This window comes from Oncorhynchus tshawytscha, linkage group LG14 (genome assembly GCF_018296145.1).
Source record: "Oncorhynchus tshawytscha isolate Ot180627B linkage group LG14, Otsh_v2.0, whole genome shotgun sequence".
Taxonomy (NCBI): Eukaryota; Metazoa; Chordata; class Actinopteri; order Salmoniformes; family Salmonidae; genus Oncorhynchus; species Oncorhynchus tshawytscha.
In genome coordinates this window covers 2,894,728-2,917,227 of record NC_056442.1, presented here as the reverse complement: position 1 = coordinate 2,917,227, position 22,500 = coordinate 2,894,728, and the positions used below count along the sequence as shown (strand labels likewise).

Here is a 22,500-nt window from a genome sequence, read left to right as displayed (position 1 = left end):
TGTGTGTGTGTGTGTGTGTGTGTGTGTGTGTGTGTGTGTGTGTGTGTGTGTGTGTGTGTGTGTGTGTGTATAGCCTACCTGTCCCAGTTCTTCATTGAGGTCAGATGTGTTAACCTGAGCCCTCTCTCCCAGTTCCTCGTCAAACATCTCATCATCCCACATGATGAAGTAGGACCCCAGGAACTTCTGCATCTCCACGGTAACGTACATGGACACAGGGATGATGTAATTAAACAACACCATGAAGGCCAGGAAGTCTGTGAACGCCCGGATCAACTGGAGAGAGAGAAGAGGGAGGTATGAGGAGGGAGAGGGGGGAGGAAGGACAGTCAGATGTGACAGGGAGAGAGAGGAGGGAGGTATGAGGAGGGAGAGGGGGGGGAGGAGGGACAGTCAGAGGTGACAGGAAGAGAGAGGAGGGAGGTATGAGGAGGGAGAGGGGGAGAAGGGACAGTCAGATGTGACAGGGAGAGAGAGGAGAGAGGGAGGTATGAGGAGGGAGAGGGGGAGGAGGGACAGTCAGAGGTGACAGGAAGAGAGAGGAGGGAGGTATGAGGAGGGAGAGGGGGAGAAGGGACAGTCAGAGGTGACAGGGAGAGAGAGGAGGGAGGGAGGTATGAGGAGGGAGAGGGGGAGGAGGGACAGTCAGAGGTGACAGGGAGAGAGAGAGGAGGGAGGGAGGTATGAGGAGGGAGAGGGGGAGGAGGGACAGTCAGAGGTGACAGGAAGAGAGAGAGGAGGGAGGGAGGTATGAGGAGGGACAGTCAGAGGTGACAGGGAGAGAGAGAGGAGGGAGGGAGGTATGAGGAGGGAGAGGGGGAGGGACAGTCAGAGGTGACAGGGAGAGAGAAAGGAGGGAGGGAGGGAGGTATGAGGAGGGAGAGGGGGAGGAGGGACAGTCAGAGGTGACAGGGAAAGAGAAAGGAGGGAGGGAGGTATGAGGAGGGACAGTCAAAGGTGACAGGGAGAGAGGAGGGAGGGAGGTATGAGGAGGGACAGTCAAAGGTGACAGGAAGAGAGAGACTGACCCAAAATTAAGGAAAGCCTTGACTATGTACAGACTCAGTGAGCAGACTCAGTGAGCATAGCCTTGCTATTGAGAAAGGCCGCCGTAGGCAGACATGGCTCTCAAGAGAAGACAGGCTATGTGCTCACTGCCCACAAAATGAGGTGGAAACTGAGCTGCACTTCCTAACCTCCTGCCCAATGTATGACCATATTAGAGAGACATATTTCCCTCAGATTACACAGATCCACAAAGAATTTGAAAACAAATCCAATTTTGAAAAACTCCCATATCTACTGGGTGAAATTCCACAGTGTGCCATCACAGCAGCAAGATTTGTGACCTGTTGCCACGAGAAAAGGGCAACCAGTGAAGAACAAACACCATTGTAAATACAACCCATATTTATGCTTATTTATTTTATCTTGTGTCCTTTAGCCATTTGTACATTGTTAGAACACTGTATATATATATAATATGACATTTGTAATGTCTTTACTGTTTTGAAACTTCTGTATGTGTAATGTTTAATGTTAATTTTTGTTGTTTTTCACTTTATATATTCACTTTGTATGTTGTCTACCTCACTTGCTTTGGCAATGTTAACACATGTTTCCCATGCCAATAAAGCCCTTGAATTGAATTGAATTGAATTGAATTGAGAGAGAAAGGGAAAGTGAGAGGTGAAAAAAACATATAGCTATTGCATAAAAATGATTGTAGTTTTATAACCTACTATATGGCGTTGCCTCTCTGTGTCAGTCTTCTGGTTGTAGAAGGGCTCGTCTTTGTCTGGGTCAGCCTGCCACACATACTTCAGCACTGTGTTGATCAGAGCCTTGCTGATCAGGATGCACAGGTACACTATCAGATACGCATTCATTGACCTGGAGGGGGAGACAGAGCGGGGGAGAGACAGAGAGGGGGAGATAGAAAGGGGGCGACAGAGAGGGGGAGAGACAGAGAGGGGGAGAGACAGAGAGGGGGAGAGAGAGAGGGGAGGAGAGAGAGAGGGGAGACAGAGAGGGGGAGAGACAGAGAGGGGGAGAGACAGAGAGGGGGGGAGAGACAGAGAGGGGAGGAGAGACAGAGGGGAGGAGAGACAGGGAGGGGGAGGAGAGACAGGGAGGGGAGGAGAGACAGGGAGGGGGAGACAGAGAGGGGGGGAGAGACAGAGAGGGGGGAGAAGGGGGGGAAAGGGGGGCAACAGAGAGGGGAGGAGAGACAGAGAGGGGGAGAGACAGAGAGTGGGGGAAACAGAGAGGGGGAGAGACAGAGAGGGGGAGACAGAGAGGGGGAGAGACAGAGAGGGGGAGAGACAGAGAGGGGGAGAGACAGAGAGGGGGGGGCGACAGAGAGGGGAGGAGAGACAGGGAGGGGGAGAGACAGGGAGGGGGGAGACAGAGAGGGGAGATAGAAAGGGGGCAACAGAGAGGGGAGGAGAGACAGAGAGGGGGGAGAGACAGAGAGTGGGGGGATACAGAGAGGGGGAGACAGAAAGGGGGAGAGACAGAGAGGGGGAGATAGAAAGGGGGAGACAGAGAGGGGAAACCGACAGAGGGGGAGACAGAGAGGAGGGGAGACAGAGAGCAGGGATGACAGAGAGGAGGGGAGACAGATGCAGACGAAATTACATAAGAATGTCTTCAGGAAGGGTGGACGGTCTGAATGGGTCTTTAGGGGGAAACGGATATAATGCAATTAGATGGCAATTAACGTTAAGTGAACCTGTCTGGAAACATGGTAAACACGCATCATAAAGTGGAAAACACAACCATGTTGGTGGGCCTTACTTCTCCACTGCAGAGCGTTTCTGGGACTTGGACTGGTAGTTGAGCGCCATCTTGGTCTCCATACCAGTGTAGATGGCAACAGCTAGGAGACACAAACCAGAGGGTCAACTTGGGGAGACATTTCACATCTGTGCAGATGAAGAAAAGAGACTAGGAACGGGAACAACACTGTAATATTGAGATGCAGCCCTGATGACAATAATATCAGTCAGATCTGACAAGTCTCTGTCGGTACTGAATACTATCATGGTGTCCTACAATTATCTGTGAAATCAACTCCCATCACACTCATCTGATTTCATAATAAGACTTGGCTTGCAGTCATGTCATCTCATGCAGTGTAATGACTGCATTCCTGCTTGACAGTTAGCAATATTCTCACTCATACAAGTCTGTACAGGCCTCAGCAGCTGGTCTCAATATACAACCCACAGTGTGAACACAGGAACTTAATGATTTGGAAAGGAACCTCTAAACATTCCAAACCCATTATATGAATGAAAACTGGGAATCTATTTTAGATTCTATAAGTGATGTCATTACAAGGTCACCCAGTGTGGTGTCTTTAGATTCTATTAGTGGTGTCATTACAAGGTCGCCCAGTGTAGTGTCTTTAGATTCTATTAGTGATGTCATTACAAGGTCACCCAGTGTAGTGTCTTTAGATTCTATTAGTGATGTCATTACAAGGTCGCCCAGTGTAGTGTCTTTAGATTCTATTAGTGGTGTCATTACAAGGTCGCCCAGTGTAGTGTCTTTAGATTCTATTAGTGATGTCATTACAAGGTCACCCAGTGTAGTGTCTTTAGATTCTATTAGTGATGTCATTACAAGGTCGCCCAGTGTAGTGTCTTTAGATTCTATTAGTGATGTCATTACAAGGTCGCCCAGTGTAGTGTCTTTAGATTCTATTAGTGATGTCATTACAAGGTCACCCAGTGTAGTGTCTTTAGATTCTATTAGTGATGTCATTACAAGGTCACCCAGTGTAGTGTCTTTAGATTCTATTAGTGATGTCATTATAAGGTCGCCCAGTGTAGTGTCTTTAGATTCTATTAGTGATGTCATTACAAGGTCGCCCAGTGTGGTGTCTTTAGATTCTATTAGTGATGTCATTACAAGGTCGCCCAGTGTGGTGTCTTTAGATTCTATTAGTGGTGTCATTACAAGGTCACCCAGTGTAGTGTCTTTAGATTCTATTAGTGATGTCATTACAAGGTCGCCCAGTGTAGTGTCTTTAGATTCTATTAGTGGTGTCATTACAAGGTCACCCAGTGTAGTGTCTTTAGATTCTATTAGTGATGTCATTACAAGGTCGCCCAGTGTAGTGTCTTTAGATTCTATTAGTGATGTCATTACAAGGTCGCCCAGTGTGGTGTCTTTAGATTCTATTAGTGATGTCATTACAAGGTCGCCCAGTGTGGTGTCTTTAGATTCTATTAGTGATGTCATTACAAGGTCACCCAGTGTGGTGTCTTTAGATTCTATTAGTGATGTCATTACAAGGTCGCCCAGTGTGGTGTCTTTAGATTCTATTAGTGATGTCATTACAAGGTCGCCCAGTGTGGTGTCTTTAGATTCTATTAGTGATGTCATTACAAGGTCACCCAGTGTAGTGTCTTTAGATTCTATTAGTGATGTCATTACAAGGTCGCCCAGTGTGGTGTCTTACCATATATGTGCTGTGTGTTTTTCAGTGTCGCCCCTCTGAGAAGTAGGTTCTCAGATCCCAAAGGCCTGAAGCAAACACAGAAAACAGTTCTTTGTTAGAATACACTTCTTTGTTAGAATACACTTCTTTGTTAGAATACACTTCAAAAAAAAAATTGTGCAAACACACGAGCAATGACTTCCTGAAGTTGGAGTCAATTTCCTGGGTATGGATTTACCTCGCGATGGGCTCGTTTCTGTCCGAATAAATATTGATTCGGCCCACAAATCTGTCCAAGGAGAGAGGGAATGCATGTGTGAGTTGGTGTGTTTTGCATTGTTTTTCTCTATACAACCTGGACTGATTGTCTGGATGCAGTGTTGTGTGCAGTGTTGTCACTCACTTGTAGAGGTCTGGTTGTGGTTGTTCACATTCAATAGAAGCCTGTAGAGTATCGAAATCCTCCTCTGTGATGAAGGCCTTAGTGTCCTGCACAGCATAGTAGGTCTTTGTGGAGGGATGGAGGGAGTCACAGCGAGATCAAGAACACAGCGAGCCAAGACGCATCTCACATTACCCCTCTAATGAAACAGAAAACAAACACTCTCTCCATTTCGCTCCATCTCTCTATATCCCTCACATACACACTCACCCCTCTCTCTCACTCACTCTTTCTCCTCTGTCCCCCGTCTCCCACGCTCTCTCTCTCTTTCACTCTTCTGTTCTCCCTCAACTCTATCCCATTCTTTCTTTATCTCTGCCTCAGCCACCTCTCCCAGCTCCCTCTTTCTCTCTCTCAGTCAGAGTGTAGTGTTACCTTGTGACTGGACTCCCCGTCCAGACTGGCTGTAGTGACAAAACAGGTCCCGTCCTCCCTACTGGTGGAGAGAAGGATGAGGTCACAGGGGAACGTCTCATCTTCCTTGATCAGCACCACATCACCCACCTGGGAGGGAGGGAGGGAGGGAGGGAGGGAGGGAGGAAGGAAGGAAGGAAGGAAGGAAGGAAGGAAGGAAGGAAGGAAGGAAGGAAGGAAGGAAGGAAGGAAGGAAGGAAGAATGGGTGGGTTGGAAGTTAGAGCGTGAGAGATGTCTTTAGCTCAATAGGATAACACAGTCTTGAGTTGCCTAAAGCATGTGGGTTGGACCCACGTGTGGGTCACTGGGGGTCCAGGTTGGTTGCGGGATGACATTTGTTGTACATTGCAAAACATTTTACTTAAAAATTGGAAATGTAAACAATTAAAACCAAATAGAAAGTGTGTAGAAAAGATAATGGGCCAATATATATTTTATATAATAGTCTAGAATCTTTGAGAACTTACAATCAACAAAATAAAACTAGACAATGAGGCCCCCATAGATTGTGTTAGAATGATTTGAGCATAAGAACACAGCATTAGCCATGTTAAAATATGCAGGAAATGTGCTTAAAAACTGCACAATTCTCTCTCAGCTCCATGACAAAAATGTGTAGAATTGCAGGAAATTAGCTTTAAAATTGAAAAATGTCCTCTCCGCTGCCAAAATGATATTTTGTACTTCGTCTTTGGTCTGTTTATGTTTTTTCTCTGCTCAACCCTTATGGTGGGTCGCGACTCAAAATACACCTTAATATGTGGGACTGATCCAAAGAACCCAGGTTTGATCCCTGGTCATTTTCAGCTGTAGGATGATACGTACCCTCAGCTTACGACTCTGTTTCCTGATCACCTTCCCATGCTGCACCTCGTGCACAGGACACTGGTTAATAGCATTGTCTGCTTTGTGCCTGAGCCAGTCCTCATAGCCCTGTTTGATGGCCGTGACAGTGATGACAAAGAAGAGAGGTAGTCCGCTGGTGATGGGACTGGTGGGAGTGTCAATTATCAACTGAAGAGGGCGAGAGAGAAAGAGAGAATGATCTATTGTTATCTGAAACTTCTGCGTTTGCCAGATTTATATTTCTTGCCAACTAAGCCTTAAATGGACTCAAATTGAATCTACCAGTCAAGATCTGACCTGGACAAGAAATATGATGAGGAAGTAGAAATTGGCAATTCTTCTAAACTGCTCAAACAAATTCTTCGGAACAAAATTCCAGAAGGTGTACTGTGGAAAGGGAAGCAACAGCAAATGGTTATAACATGGTTGTAATGTGGTTGTAACATGGTTGTAATGTGGTTATAACGTGGTTGTAATGTGGTTGTAACATGGTTATAACATGGTTGTAATGTAGTTGTAGCATGGTTATAACGTGATTGTAACATGGTTATAACGTGGTTGTAATGTGGTTGTAACGTGGTTGTAATGTGGCTGTAGCATGGTTATAACGTGGTTGTAACGTGGTTGTAACATGGTTGTGACATGGTTATAACATGGTTGTAACGTGGTTATAACATGGTTGTAATGTGGTTGTAGCATGGTTGTGGTTCTCACCTTGGAGGAGATGATGCGGTTGTCGGGGTATCTCTGGGGAATGTAGGCCTCCGCTCCCGGTGGGGGCTCCTTGTTTCCGATGTACACCGTCCTGGTGTCCACCCAGTTCTCCTCTCCAGCACACTGCACAGAGGTCAAGACGTCAAATTTCAATGCCAGGTCAGCACACAGGTCAGGTCAGATCATGACAGGACAAATCAGGGCAGGTCAGGACAGGACAAATCAGGGCAGGTCAGGACAGGACAGGAGAAGACACAGGGGCAACAAATGTAGCCTCATTGCCTGGCTGGGGGCCTGACTGGCTGGTTGTCAGGCAGTTGCTTCCTGCTCCAGCCAACATGTCTTTGTCTCACCAAACTTGGTTAGTGTTGTTGAATGCAGACAGTCTGGCAGACACAATAGCATTACAGTCGCAAACAGTATAAATGACTGTGTTGAGTGTAATAAAGTGGCGACCTAACAAACACAACACAACAGACCTCCAGTAGCAGTGAGTAAGGGCTCTGAGTCATGTAACTGGGTGGAGAATGATAAATGAGTGTTGGCTACAAGCCTTTCACATTACAATAACTCTCCCATTCAACACTAACTATGACACACGCCTATATACAAACACACACCAACACACACCACAACACCATAGGAAGGTCAACCCACTGATTTCACACCTGTCTGGAATAGTCAAATAGAATAGAATCTGATCAAACAGAATCAAATATTTTTTTAAAGAGGGAAATCAAATATAATATCATCTTAAAGTAATTTCCTTACTCGCTGAGCCTTAAGTTACTAAATGGGTTGCGTCCAGTAGAGTGCTACATGTTTGCCCATGTCTGTTTATCACCAGTGAGCCAGCTCAAGAATCTGGACAAGCCCAGACAGAGAGACACTGAGGGGATTTGATTATTCCCCCAGAATAATCTCCCAAGTGAACTGGGTTAGCATGTTATACTTTGTATGACTCCTTAGTTATGCCACTTTGTCTTGTATCTATGCCCCCTTTGTATTCCCTCCAGACCAAAACCTTACCTGCCGGCCTTTCAAGCCATTCCATATCGCCATCCTACCGCCCATGTGCTCCTGCGTCCGTTTGCTGTGCCTTTTTAAATAAGTTAATAAATATCCTGAACTGGAAACCTTGTACTGGAAACCTTCAACCATCCTTCCTGCATTCTTACAAATACACCATAGTGGTAATATCACTCCTCAACCTAGCCTAAGATACAGCCGACCTAGCCTAAGATACAGTCGACCTAGCCTAAGATACAGCCGACCTAGCCTAAGATACAGTCGACCTAGCCTAAGATACAGCCGACCTAGCCTAAGATACAGCCGACCTAGCCTAAGGTACAGTCGACCTAGCCTAAGGTACAGTCGACCTAGCCTAAGATACAGCCGACCTAGCCTAAGATACAGCCGACCTAGCCTAAGATACAGCCGACCTAGCCTAAGATACAGCCGACCTAGCCTAAGGTACAGTCGACCTAGCCTAAGATACAGTCCACCTAGCCTAAGATACAGTCGACCTAGCCTAAGATACAGCCGACCTAGCCTAAGATACAGCCGACCTAGCCTAAGATACAGCCGACCTAGCCTAAGATACAGCCGACCTAGCCTAAGGTACAGTCGACCTAGCCTAAGATACAGTCGACCTAGCCTAAGATACAGTCGACCTAGCCTAAGATACAGCCGACCTAGCCTAAGATACAGCCGACCTAGCCTAAGATACAGCCGACCTAGCCTAAGATACAGCCGACCTAGCCTAAGGTACAGTCGACCTAGCCTAAGATACAGTCCACCTAGCCTAAGATACAGTCGACCTAGCCTAAGATACAGTCCACCTAGCCTAAGATACAGCCGACCTAGCCTAAGGTACAGGGGACCTAGCCTAAGATACAGCCGACCTAGCCTAAGGTACAGCCGACCTAGCCTAAGGTACAGTTCCACTAGCCTAAGATACAGTTCCACCTAGCCTAAGATACAGTTCCACCTAGCCTAAGATACAGTTCCACTAGCCTAAGATACAGTTCCACTAGCCTAAGATACAGTTCCACTAGCCTAAGATACAGTTCCACTAGCCTAAGATACAGTTCCACTAGCCTAAGATACAGTCCGACCTGGTTCTTTCTGTAGACACACTCACTGGAGCCAGACAGAGGCTGCAGGGAATGATCTTATCAACACCTGAACGGTTGCTACTCTGCATACCTAATCAATCAAACCTCAGCTATTAAAAAGGTCAGAGTGGCCAGTGTGGTTTTTCAGTATGACCTGTAAGACAAGCAAATGTGTTCAGCCATCCAGGCTCTGGTAAGCTGTGGTTCATAAGAGGCCAGTGTGAGGTGATGAGTGTGAATGCCCCATACCGCACCACGGGTCCACCCATCCATCCCATTTGACAGGGATTACATTGAGCCAGCATGTGTAGCATTAGCATCTTTAGCTAGCGGTTATGTAAGTGGGGCGAGTACAGGCTAACATCCCTTTAGATATTATTTTTACCCACAGAGGGCACTGTGGTATATCGGCAAAGCAGATTAAACATCCGTTAGCTCTTGTTAATTAATTAGTCCTTTGTAGTTCAGTTGGCAGAGCATCGCGTTTCTAACACCAGGATAGTGGGTTTGATTCCCGGGACCACAAATACATAGAAATGTCTGCACGCATGACTGGAAGTCGCTTTGCATAAAAGTGTCTGCTAAATGGCACAGGGACAATTGGGACAATTGGGCTTACAGTTTCACCATAGTATTGTAGTATTGTTGTTGCATCACAATGTACTGTAACAAAACTGAACCTTTTTTACTAATCTTGTCCTGGGCAGTGTATCTCTCTTATAAAACGTTCAGCACTAGTGCCCTACATGACTTCATTCATGGAACAGAGGAATGCAGCCTAAAGACTGAACAAAGAACCTGTGTGTGTGTGTCCACTAAGCCTCTCTAAGCAGACCTCCCACTCTGCTCTCCACCATAGTACTACTATACTACAGCTGTCAACAATACTCTCTTTTTGGCTTATAGCCTCTGCGTCAGTTTGTTGCTGTTGACATCCCCTTGCCCAGACAAACAGACATTACACACACACACACACACACACACACACACACATCTCCTGCTGCAGTATAAAAAGAGGTGACGGTAATCCTGTGTCCAGGGAATAGGATTGTATTTCCCTAGCAACGTGCCCTAATTTCCAGCCATGTCTTGTGGGGTTAAATCACTGAGCACTCCTAGCTTCCAGCCGTGTCTCGCGGGGTTAAGTCACTGAGCACTCCTAGCTTCCAGCCGTGTCTCGCGGGGTTAAGTCACTGAGCACTCCTAGCTTCCAGCCGTGTCTCGCGGGGTTAAGTCACTGAGCACTCCTAGTCTCCAGCCGTGTCTCGCGGGGTTAAGTCACTGAGCACTCCTAGTCTCCAGCCGTGTCTCGCGGGGTTAAGTCACTGAGCAGTCCTAGCTTCCAGCCGTGTCTCGCGGGGTTAAGTCACTGAGCACTCCTAGTCTCCAGCCGTGTCTCGCGGGGTTAAGTCACTGAGCACTCCTAGCCTCCTATACTACTCTGGTCACCCCCACTAGTGCTCAGCTATTTTGAGCTCACCTGTCCTATGCACACCTCAGACAGGACAGGAGGAGACTCCACCTCTGGATCATTGAGCCTGTGGAGGTTTGAATTGGTGCATCTCAGTCTATAGTGGCACCCTCTTCTAGTCTCTTTACCCTTTGACTGGTGATTCTGGGGGTAGATCCCAATATTCTATAGTGGCTAAATCTTCTAGTATCCTCATGATGCTGGTTCACCAATCAAAGGGTTAAGAGTGGAGAATATCACTACAGACTACTGAGATGCAGCCGTAGCTGGCCTGCTTTGGTGACCTGAGCAGCAGAAGAGATGAGAGAAGACCTAGCATGAGAAAGAGAGAGGAGAGAGGAGCAGCCTTCTGTTGTGTGTATCCGCAGCAGACTGGGAACAGCTGGGATCTCCTCTCCCCAGATAAGAGCTGGTCCGCTCTCTCTCACGGTCAGCCCACACTCTTGCTTTCTCTTTCCTTTTCACAATCCCTACATTTATCTTGCTCACTCAGCTCACTCTCAGACATACACCACTCCCTATCTCAGATGAGTCACGAGAGAAAGAGCGGGTGTGAGAGCGAGAGAGAGTGAGAGAGCGAGAGAGAGAGCGAGAGGAGGCAACTTCTACCATGAACTCTGTATTGTCCTCTGCCTGACAGAGGAAAGGGAGTCACCCTCAGAGAAACAACGGGTACAGACCGCAGCCGTTGAGACATCCACAAAACTAGAACCAAATCAACCTATTGACTTTATGGATGATAAAGATGTATTCTATATTCTATTCTAAAAAACAACCCTCTTCCAAAACAGATTTTTCCCCCAGGCTTTAAAATATATCCTCTAAAGAAATAGCACATTAAAAAACATAAACTCATGTTCCTGTTAGAACATGAGGTGCGGCAACGTTAATGAGGGTACAAGCCCACGCATAAATACGGCACATCCTCCCTGCCTGACGAGAACCAGTAAACACTGACGTAACATGACAGGATAGGTGAAAATAACAGTTCCTCTACATTGTTTTCACCCATCCAGTAAGGTGTGGGATCTGTGATTAGACTACTAAGTGGTGGAGAAGGGAAGAGTGCCTTTAGTATTGGTACAGGACCACTATCTCTTGTACATGGCATATCATCATGGCATGTCTGCTGATAGTACACAGTCTGTTCTCGTGCTCTCATGGAGGAGAGAAGAGGAGAGCACATATAGATAGACTGGATAGCTTGAGTCTGGAGATGCTGACAACACTCTCGTCTCACCCACTCCTCTCCTCTCTGTCTGTCTCCTGCCCTCTTCTCCCACACATCTCTCTCTATCTACCTCCTGCCCTCTTCTGGCCCACTCCTGTCTATCTACCTCCTGCCCTCTTCTGGCCCACTCCTCTCTATCTATCTACCTCCTGCCCTCTTCTGGCCCACTCCTGTCTATCTATCTACCTCCTGCCCTCTTCTGGCCCACTCCTCTCTATCTATCTACCTCCTGCCCTCTTCTGGCCCACTCCTCTCTATCTATCTACCTCCTGCCCTCTTCTGGCCCACTCCTCTCTATCTATCTACCTCCTGCCCTCTTCTGGCCCACTCCTCTCTATCTATCTACCTCCTGCCCTCTTCTGGCCCACTCCTCTCTATCTATCTACCTCCTGCCCTCTTCTGGCCCACTCCTCTCTATCTATCTACCTCCTGCCCTCTTCTGGCCCACTCCTCTCTATCTATCTACCTCCTGCCCTCTTCTGGCCCACTCCTCTCTATCTATCTACCTCCTGCCCTCTTCTGGCCCACTCCTCTCTATCTATCTACCTCCTGCCCTCTTCTGGCCCACTCCTCTCTATCTATCTACCTCCTGCCCTCTTCTGGCCCACTCCTCTCTATCTATCTACCTCCTGCCCTCTTCTGGCCCACTCCTCTCTATCTATCTACCTCCTGCCCTCTTCTGGCCCACTCCTCTCTATCTATCTACCTCCTGACCTCTTCTGGCCCACTCCTCTCTATCTATCTACCTCCTGACCTCTTCTGGCCCACTCCTCTCTGTCTACCTCCTGACCTCTTCTGGCCCACTCCTCTCTGTCTACCTCCTGACCTCTTCTGGCCCACTCCTCTCTGTCTACCTCCTGACCTCTTCTGGCCTACTCCTCTCTGTCTACCTCTTGACCTCTTCTGGCCCACTCCTCTCTGTCTACCTCCTGACCTCTTCTGGCCCACTCCTCTCTGTCTACCTCCTGACCTCTTCTGGCCCACTCCTCTCTGTCTACCTCCTGACCTCTTCTGGCCCACTCCTCTCTGTCTACCTCCTGACCTACTCTCCCACACATCTCTCTCTCTCACCCCAGATGGCACTTTTGGTTCCTTGGAAGTTGTGGGAACAAAGCCATGAGTTTCCTGACGGTTAAACCTGTTTTTTTGTTTTTACCATTCTGAGAACGGAAGTTCAAATTTGGCCTCGTCTGGGAACATACATTTTTAGGTTGCAGGGAGGTTCTGAGAACGTTTATCTATGATTCCCTGAAAGTTTTCCTGGGAGGTTTTATTAACGGTCTGGGAATGGAAATTCTAGGTTATTTGAAGGCAATTAAATAACGTTCTAAGAACATGTTTCAATAAGACTGCTTAGTTTAATGGTTTTGAACTCCCAGCATAGACAGAACACATGAAAATTCATGTGCTTAGGCATTGAACATGCAAACACATTCATTTTTATTGTGGCATGGCGTTAGTGAGATTCAAACCTATGATCTTCTGTTCTCTATCCTTTGAATTAGTCCACTGCGCCACCAGGATGCAGCGAGCATGACATGGGTCTTTTTTACTCATACAAAGCTGTTCATTTTAGACTGTTCAAACCCTATTTCAAAGAAAACACTCACTCATTAAAATCACTTAAGATAGAGGACCGATTCAAATAGTTTTGTTGATGCTGAGAACAGAATGTAAAATGTTTTTAAATAACATTCCTACAACGTTCTTTAAAACGTTACTAATGTTTTCTTTATTTTTATGGAATCGTTTCTTAATATTCTGAGAACATGACTTTTAATATAACCACGAGGAAACCTGGAGAAAACATTGTGTTGAGGTACTGACATTCCCATAGAGAAAGGTTACTTCTTAATATTCTCTGAACCATTTGAGAACATTACTTTTAATAGAATCACGAGGAAACATTATGGGAATGTTTAATGCAAAACAACCATAGGACAACCCACGCTCTCACCAAGCTCTAAGAAGCGTATGGTTCACAGAACGTTATGTGCTAGCTGGGCTTCCTCCATTCTATAGAAGACAACACTGTTGCCACTGTACAGTACAGTACAATAGTTGGGGGTGTAGGATAATTGGGGGTCCAAGACAGTTGGGGGTCTAAGACAGTGGGCGGTTTTGCTTACTGAAACATCAAGTGGGAGAGGAATACAGATTCAGTAACCATTGATACTTGTAATTCCATACATGGTCATCCCCAACCAGGGGTCATTCTGGTTAGCAGAGTAAGTGGTTTAATGCTATGCAAATGGAAGGCTGAAAGAGGTCAGCCTGACTGCAGTCAGAGAGATCAAATCAATGACTGATGTAGGCTTCCTAACCAACTATACTCTAGTCCGATGTTTCCCATCTCCAGTACCCCCAACAGTACATATTTATATTGGAGCCCCAGACACGCAGACCTTATTCAACTCATCAACTAATCCTCAGGCCCTCAATGAGATTAATCAGGTCTGCTTGTCTGGGGCTACAACAAAAATGTATGTTGTTGGGGGTACAGGAGGACTGGACTAGAGGAACGCTGGTGAGAATGTCCACAACAATCACTGATTAGATCTCTGACTGCAGGGTCAGCCTGACCTCTTTCAGCATTCCATTTGGAACTTAGGCACTGTATGCCATTATACCACTGGCCTTGTATAGTCCCTTCACTGGGTTTTAATCAAGCCCTCTCCTCGTGTTCTAACACACTCCTCTGTTCTCTCACACTAGGCCCCGTGGCCCGCTAGTGACCTCTTCTAATCACTCCATTTGCCTGTTCATGGTCGGCTCAGTTTACCACATGGCACTGTTCGTCAGATATTCTAAGTCATGCTGGTAAATATTCAATCAAATTTGGCACGGTCAAATTCATTTGTAATATCAAGATAGATGTTAGATGGTGTGATTTCTCATTCACCTGAGGCCTGAAGCATTTAGGTATTTACTGTAGATTTGGATGTATGAAAAACATCTGAAAACCTTTATGTCTGGGTGAACTCTGACCCTGTAAGTGCCACTCATTGCTTTTGTATTTATTAAGGATCCCCGTTAGTTCCTGCCAATGCAGCAGCTACTCTTCCTGGGGACCAGTGAAATTAAGGCAGTTATATACAATTTTAAAAACATTACAATACATTTCACAACACATTTCACAACACACGGTGTGCCCTCAGGCCCCTACTCTACTACCACATATCTACAACACAAAACCCATGTGTATGTGTGTGTATAGTGCGTATGTTATCATGTGTGTGTGTGTATGCGTGTGTGTCTCTTCACAGTCCAGCTGTTCTATAAGGTGTACAGTGTGGAATAGAGTTCCATGTAGTCATGGCTCGATGTAGTACTGTGCGCCTCCCATAGTCTGTTCTGGACTAGGGGATTGTGAAGAGACCTCTGGTGGCATGTCTTGTGGGGTATGCATGGGTGTCTGAGCTGTGAGCTAGTAGTTTAAACAGACCTCTGGTGACATGTCTTGTGGGGTATGCATGGGTGTCTGAGCTGTGAGCTAGTAGTTTAAACAGACAAGCTCAGTGCATTCAGCTTGTCAACACCTCTTACAAAAACAAGTAGTGATAAAGTCAATCTCCTCCACTTTCAGCCGGGAGAGATTGACTTGCATATTGTTAATGTTAGCTGCTCTCTGTCTACATTTAAGGACCAGCCGCCCTGCCCTGTTCTGGGCCAATTGTAATTTTCCTAAGTCCTTCTTTGTGTCACCTGACCAAACAACTGGACAGTAGTCCAGGGATGACAGAACTGGGGCCTGCAGGACCTGTCTTGCTGATAGCGTTGTTAAGAAGGCAGAGTAAGGCTTTATTATGCACTTTATCATACTGTAGATGACAGTTCAATCGTCCTCCCAGGAACTCAGTGTTCTGTAATGTCGCCTCCCCAGGTAATGCATCTCTAACCTTATTAGAGTCTCTGTTCCAGCCCAGCCCCTCTCTCTCTCCCGCCACAGACAACCATTTATATAGTGCTAAGCCGACAACATTCTTTTACTGATTACATTTAAGCTTTTAGAGTTTTAAGACATTTTGCGTCTAATAAAATCAAAGTCCCACAATTAAGGCAGACTTCTGATCCAGTCGGATGTAATACTAGACTTCTTCTATTCTAGAGGTTTTAATAGTTAGTACTGGGTCAGGTTTCAGGACGGGAGTGTATTTATAGTTAAAGGGAAAAACATGGGGAGACAAAAATCAATGGAGAACCTTTTGCTATTAGACATAAAGTGGCCGCTTTTTCTCTGTCGTCGTCACTTAGTGGACGCATTGACTTTCTCCCTGCTTCTCACTGGCCGCCCCTTTAAAGGATCAGTCACCGCTTCCTTTTGATAACCAAGGACTTCCTGTCACTGTTCAGTAGCAGGAGGATACATTTAGCCTCATTCCCTAATGGTGAGTACGCTATTCCCAGAAGCCTTTTGTGAATTCATTGGCAGTGATTGTTTTTTACATGGTTTATCTGAAGTAGTTTCCTGTGACCTTCCAAGTCAACCAGAATCACATTTCTAACCAGTTTCCAGTCCACAATCTCATTCCAAAAGTAATCAGTCAAACTCAATTAAGGTTACCCCAACCCACCAATTTGTGAACCATTGTTCTATGGGATATATAGTACCAGTCAAAAGTTTGGACACATATTCATTCAAGGATTTTTCTACATTATAGAATAATAGTGAAGACGTCAAAACACATGAAATAACACATATGGAATCTTGTAGTAAGCAAAACAAAGTGTTAAAAATATCAAAATAATTTTACATGTAGTAACCAAAAATGTGTACAAAAGAAAAGAAAATAAATAAATGTAAAAATAAAAATATATTTTATAATTTGAGATTCTTCAAATAGCCACCCTTTGCTTTGATGACAGCTTTGCACACTCTTGGCATTCTCTCAACCAGCTTCATGAGGTAGTCACGTGGAATGCATTTCAATTAACAGGTGTGCCTCGTTAAAAGTTCATTTGTGGAGTTTCTTTCCTTCTTAATGTGTTTGAGCCAATCAGTTGTGTTGTGACAAGGTAGGGTTTGTATACAGAAAATAGCCCTATTTGGTAAAAGACCAAGTACATATTATGGCAAGAACAGCTCAAATAAGCAAAGAGAAACGACAGTCCATCATTACTTTAAGACATGAAGGTCAGTCAATACGGAAAATTTCAAGAACTTTGAAAGTTACTTCAAGTGCAGTCGCAAAAACCATCAAGCGCTATGATGAAGCTGGCTCTCATGAGGACCGCCACAGGAAAGGAAGACCCTGAGTTACCTCTGCTGCAGAGGATAAGTTCATTAGAGATACCAGCCTCAGAAATTGCAGCCCAAATAAATGCTTCAAAGAGTTCAAGTAACAGACACATCTCAACATCAACTGTTCAGAGGAGACTGTGTGAATCAGGCTTTCATGGTCAAATTGCTGCAAAGAAACCACCATTAAAGAAGACCAATAATAAGAAGAGACTTGCTTGGGCCAAGAAACACACGCAATGAACATTATAAATGGAAATCTGTCCTTTGGTCTGATGTGTCCAAATTTGAGATTTTTGGTTCCAACCCGCAGTGTCTTTGTGAGACGCAGAGTAGGTGAACGGATGATCTCCGCATGTTTGGTTCTCACCATGAAGCAGGGCGTAGGAGGTGTGATGGTGTGGGGGTGCTTTGCTGGTGACACTGTTGGTGATTTATTTACAATTCAAGGCACACTTAATCAGCATGGCTACCACAGCATTCTGCAGCGATACGCCATCCCATCTGGTTTGCACTTAGCCACTATCATTTGTTTTCCAATAGGACAATGACCCAAAACACCTCCAGGCTGTATAAGAGCTATTTGACCAAGAAGGAGAGTGATGGAGTGCTGCATCAGATGACCTGGCCTCCGCAATCACCTGACCTCAACCCAATTGAGATGGTTTGGGATGAGTTGGACCGTAGAGCAAAGGAAAAGCAGCCAACGAGTGCTCAGCATATGTGGGAACTCCTTTAAGACTGCTGGAAAAGCATTCCAGGTGAAGCTGGTTGAGAGAATGCCAAGTGTGTGCAAAGCTGTCATCAAGGCAAAGGGTGACTACTTTGAAGAATCTAAAATATATTTTGATTTGTTTAACACTTTTTTGAGGTCTTCCCTATTATTCTACAATATAGAAAATAGTACAAATAAAGAAAAAACCCTTGAATGAGTAGGTGTGTCCAACCTTTTGACTGGTACTGTAAGTGTAGGAATGTGTTTAGTGAATTACAGTTACTATACTAGACAGTGACAGTTACACTGGTGCAATCAGTGCTATAATTGTCGTAAACTGCAAGTGCAGGACAACCCATCCCCCACTGCTGGGACAATTCCTGGATTCTAATGCACAGGCACTTAGATGTTGTAATGCCTCCTCAGTAGAGAGCGAGCAAAATAAAGAAGGGAGACGCCGTGTTAATATTTGATGGGAAGCATCAATGAAGATACAGGCTGACTATCGACAGCAGCATTAAGGGGGAGAGGGGGGAGAGGAGGGAGTGAGGGGGGAGTAGGGGTTTAACAGGGGAGATTACATTTCAGCCTCACTCACTCTTGGACATGCTGGTCTGCTGGTCCATTTGCAGTCACACAGAGAGACCAGGGACCAATCCAACAACACTCACTGGGCAATGAACAGCACAGCAACACTATGTTGTGGTTAGACGGGTTTCAGATAAAAACAGGCTGTTAAAGTGTGTTACTGTCCCCCATTACACAAGGTAGGTTGTGTGAAAGTGTGTGAAAGATAACCGTGTGTTGTACAATACACCCACACTTCCAGCCATATAGCCATGGCAGAAACGCTAGCTCGAGAACTGATAAAAACAGATACAAGTGGTGATCTATTTATGTCACCATCACAGAGGGTGAAACACTAGGTAGCTAGGAACAATGGAACAGAGAATAGAGATTGTCATTTAATGTCAGTTCTGAGGTAGAGAGATAAGGAGAATCTCTACTGTCCAGTCCCCAGCTCTTCAATAGCTGACCGTCTCGCAGGCTTGAAATATCAGGGAGGAATACAGGCAGAGACAAGACCTGGGTAAATAGCATTGTCACATGGGCAACAAGTCAAACGATATGCCGACACACAACACACAGTGTGACTGCATGAATGAGTGTGTGCATACGTATGCGTATTTGTGTGTCTGTGCCCGTGTGTGTGTGTGTGTGTGTGTGTGTGTGTGTGTGTGTGTGTCCGTGTGCGTGCGATTCTGGTCTCCCTGTTGCTCCAGAGATTAGGAGAGGAATGTGTTGGCAGGCAAGGGAAGCCAAGGAGAAAAGGATTTTCACCACAGACTGCTTCCAAGGTACCTGTGTTCCTCTGTTGTCTCCGCTCTCTCTTTTCTCTCTGTCCGAGCCCTTTAGAACTTACTGTAAATCACCAGATCTCCAGGGAGTCCTGCTCAAGATGACTAGAATCTTGACAACCCCTGAGAAAGCCGTAACCTTTCCGTTTTTCAGTCCAAGCTTTGGAAAAGTTCTGTGGTTCCAAAACAATCAAATTGTAGAGGGACCACTTAGAATGTTATTGTCATGGAACGTTCCGAGTCAAAATGGAGGATAGTTAGCTGAACTCTGTAGCTCTGCAGATGGGCCTTACTGTACTCTGTCTGTGGGTTGATTACACCCCACAGATTACACCCCTGCTGTGGCCTCCATCTGTCAGTGTCTTGTACTGCCTGGAGATAAACAGCCCTACCAAACAAGCTCAGACTGATCCACAATACATCAACTGCCTTACTGCCACGGCCTCAGGGTCACTGTGTATAACAGCATGATGCAAAACAACATGAAGCTAATATGCGGTCACTACTCTTTACCATGTGGCTCTTTCACATACTGTACATCTACCCATTGGAGTGATTTGCAAAGGGAAAAGGGAATGCAAAACAGGCCTGATCTACCATGGTGTTTCTGTCTATACCTTCTTCCCCTCTCTGTGGGACCATAGGGGCCAGCCCCCTGGTCCTGGTAACACAGCTAATAGGCTTTACTGAGCCCAGGAGCATGGTAGGCCAGATGTGCAGGGTGTGTGTGCTAGTGAAGATGTGTGTGTTTGGGTGCGTGTGCACAGCCAGCGTGGTTGGCCAGATGTTTCAGCAGCCATTAACCCTGTGTGTGTTTGTGTGTGTTTGTGTGTGTGTGTGTGTGTTGTCATGACGTTGGCCTGGGGGGTAGGTTTGACAGTCATAAATACCTCTTTCCCCCTTTTTCCTCTCTCTACCCTACTGATGTTACATTTGCAAAACCCTTGGTTAACATAGGGATTCTGGGAACATCAGAAGGTGGGGGGAAATTAACTATATTCTGGTAATCTGACCAATGGAACATATGCGGTGGTACTTAATGAATATGATGTCAGTTCGGTTGTCATCTGAGACATTCTCATCAATGATCAGATGACATAAACCCTACAGTGGAAAGTCTACACATCAGAGTTATCGGATTCACATGGAATTGTTGTTCAATTTAAATGTTTGAATATGAAATTATTTGTGATGGGATGAAATGTGATTTTAGCTTCTAAAATGTGAGATTTGGATTTTCATAAGATAGGGCTCTGCTCAATCAGTGGCCCGCCCCTGTGAAGGGACATGGGCTATAAAACTTTTCAAACACGCCCTCCTCTCCCTTCCTATATACAGTGCCTTGCGAAAGTATTCAGCCCCCTTGAACTTTGCGACCTTTTGCCACATTTCAGGCTTCAAACATAAAGATATAAAACTGTATTTTTTGTGAAGAATCAACAACAAGTGGGACACAATCATGAAGTAGAACGACATTTATTGGATATTTCAAACTTTTTTAACAAATCAAAAACTGAAAAAGTGGGCGTGTAAAATTATTGAGCCCCCTTAAGTTAATACTTTGTAGCACCACCTTTTGCTGCGATTACAGCTGTTTTTTCCCATTCCTCCTTGCAAAACAGCTCGAGCTCAGTGAGGTTGGATGGAGAGCATTTGTGAACAGCAGTTTTCAGTTCTTTCCACATAATCTCGATTGGATTCAGGTCTGGACTTTGACTTGGCCATTCTAACACCTGGATATGTTTATTTTTGAACCATTCCATTGTAGATTTTGCTTTATGTTTTGGATCATTGTCTTGTTGGAAGACAAATCTCCGTCCCAGTCTCAGGTCTTTTGCAGACTCCATCAGGTTTTCTTCCAGAATGGTCCTGTATTTGGTCCTGTATTTGGCTCCATCCATCTTCCCATTAATTTTAACCATCTTCCCTGTCCCTGCTGAAGAAAAGCAGGCCCAAACCATGATGCTGCCACCACCATGTTTGACAGTGGGGATGGTGCGGTCAGGGTGATGAGCTGTGTTGCTTTTACGCCAAACATAACGTTTTGCATTGTTGCCAAAAAGTTCAATTTTGGTTTCATCTGACAAGAGCACCTTCTTCCACATGTTTGGTGTGTCTCCCAGGTGGCTTGTGGCAAACTTTAAACAACACTTTTTATGGATATCTTTAAGAAATGGCTTTCATCTTGCCACTCTTCAATAAAGGCCAGATTTGTGCAATATATGACTGATTGTTGTCCTATGGACAGAGTCTCCCACCTCAGCTGTAGATCTCTGCAGTTCATCCAGAGTGATCATGGGCCTCTTGGCTGCATCTCTGATCAGTCTTCTCCTTGTATGAGCTGAAAGTTTAGAGCGATGGCCAGGTCTTGGTAGATTTGCAGTGGTCTGATACTCCTTCCATTTCAATATTATCGCTTGCACAGTGCTCCTTGGGATGTTTAAAGCTTGGGAAATCTTTTTGTATCCAAATCCGGCTTTAAACTTCTTCACAACAGTATCTCGGACCTGCCTGGTGTGTTCCTTGTTCTTCATGATGCTCTCTGCGCTTTTACCGGACCTCTGAGACTATCACAGTGCAGGTGCATTTATACGGAGACTTGATTACACACAGGTGGATTGTATTTATCATCATTAGTCATTTAGGTCAACATTGGATCATTCAGAGATCCTCACTGAACTTCTGGAGAGAGTTTGCTGCACTGAAAGTAAAGGGGCTGAATAATTTTGTACGCCCAATTTTTCAGTTTTTGATTTGTTAAAAAGTTTGAAATATCCAATAAATGTCGTTCCACTTCATGATTGTGTCCCACTTGTTGTTGATTCTTCACAAAAAATACAGTTTTATATCTTTATGTTTGAAGCCTGAAATGTGGCAAAAGGTCGCAAAGTTCAAGGGGCGAATACTTTCGCAAGGCACTGTAAGCCCTTGACGACAATGTAACCTCCTGTTCCGAGGACGTGAGGACGACGGTCCGATGTCAGAATGGTTCAGATAATAGCTACAGAACGAAGCCAACATCAGCGTGAGCTTTGGTTGCGAATGGTATGAACTTTGAACTCTTATTCACTACAGAAGTGATACCTCCTAGCCTTTGAGTTAGCAACAGCGGCTGCAAACAAGGGTTAGGAAGGAACAGACAGAGTATCCCGTCCACCACACAACGAAGTTACTACAACGTATTCAATTTTCCAGCAGAGACATTCTTCAAAGGACAAAGAACTCGGTTGGGCATCACGGCCTTCCATCTACCACCAACCTCCTGAAGCGCAGCTCAGAGTAAATATTTATTGCATTTTCCTTTTCCAAATGGGCGGTAATTTAGAATGCATAAGATACTGTATTTACGATAGAACAGCTTCACCCTTTGTTCCTCAGTCTTCCCGCTCTTTCACTCAAACCCAGCCCCTTTTCTTTTGTGTAACCAGCTGTCATATCTGTTCCGCCCGCTAGGGCGTTTTCCTTTTTGACGTAATTTGTAATCAAGTTATGATTTAAATAT

General features: G+C 45.4%; 1 protein-coding gene across 5 annotated transcripts in view; it reads right to left on the bottom strand.

The window, feature by feature from the left end:
* LOC112231484 (phospholipid-transporting ATPase IH-like) overlaps nucleotides 1-22,500 on the bottom strand; it is a 78,317-nt gene that overhangs the window by 30,584 nt on the left and 25,233 nt on the right. For 4 of the 5 annotated variants that reach the window (XM_042296806.1, XM_042296808.1, XM_042296807.1 and 1 more), the window contains exons 2-11: nucleotides 6,868-6,990; nucleotides 6,451-6,540; nucleotides 6,133-6,321; nucleotides 5,268-5,396; nucleotides 4,854-4,957; nucleotides 4,689-4,739; nucleotides 4,472-4,536; nucleotides 2,800-2,881; nucleotides 1,743-1,893; nucleotides 79-276 (exon numbers count right to left, since the gene is read on the bottom strand). In XM_042296806.1, coding sequence (XP_042152740.1) covers nucleotides 79-276; nucleotides 1,743-1,893; nucleotides 2,800-2,881; nucleotides 4,472-4,536; nucleotides 4,689-4,739; nucleotides 4,854-4,957; nucleotides 5,268-5,396; nucleotides 6,133-6,321; nucleotides 6,451-6,540; nucleotides 6,868-6,990 — 1,182 coding nt within the window. The remainder of the gene's footprint in view (nucleotides 1-78; nucleotides 277-1,742; nucleotides 1,894-2,799; nucleotides 2,882-4,471; nucleotides 4,537-4,688; nucleotides 4,740-4,853; nucleotides 4,958-5,267; nucleotides 5,397-6,132; nucleotides 6,322-6,450; nucleotides 6,541-6,867; nucleotides 6,991-22,500) is intronic. The other variant, XM_042296809.1, reaches the window with a different exon arrangement.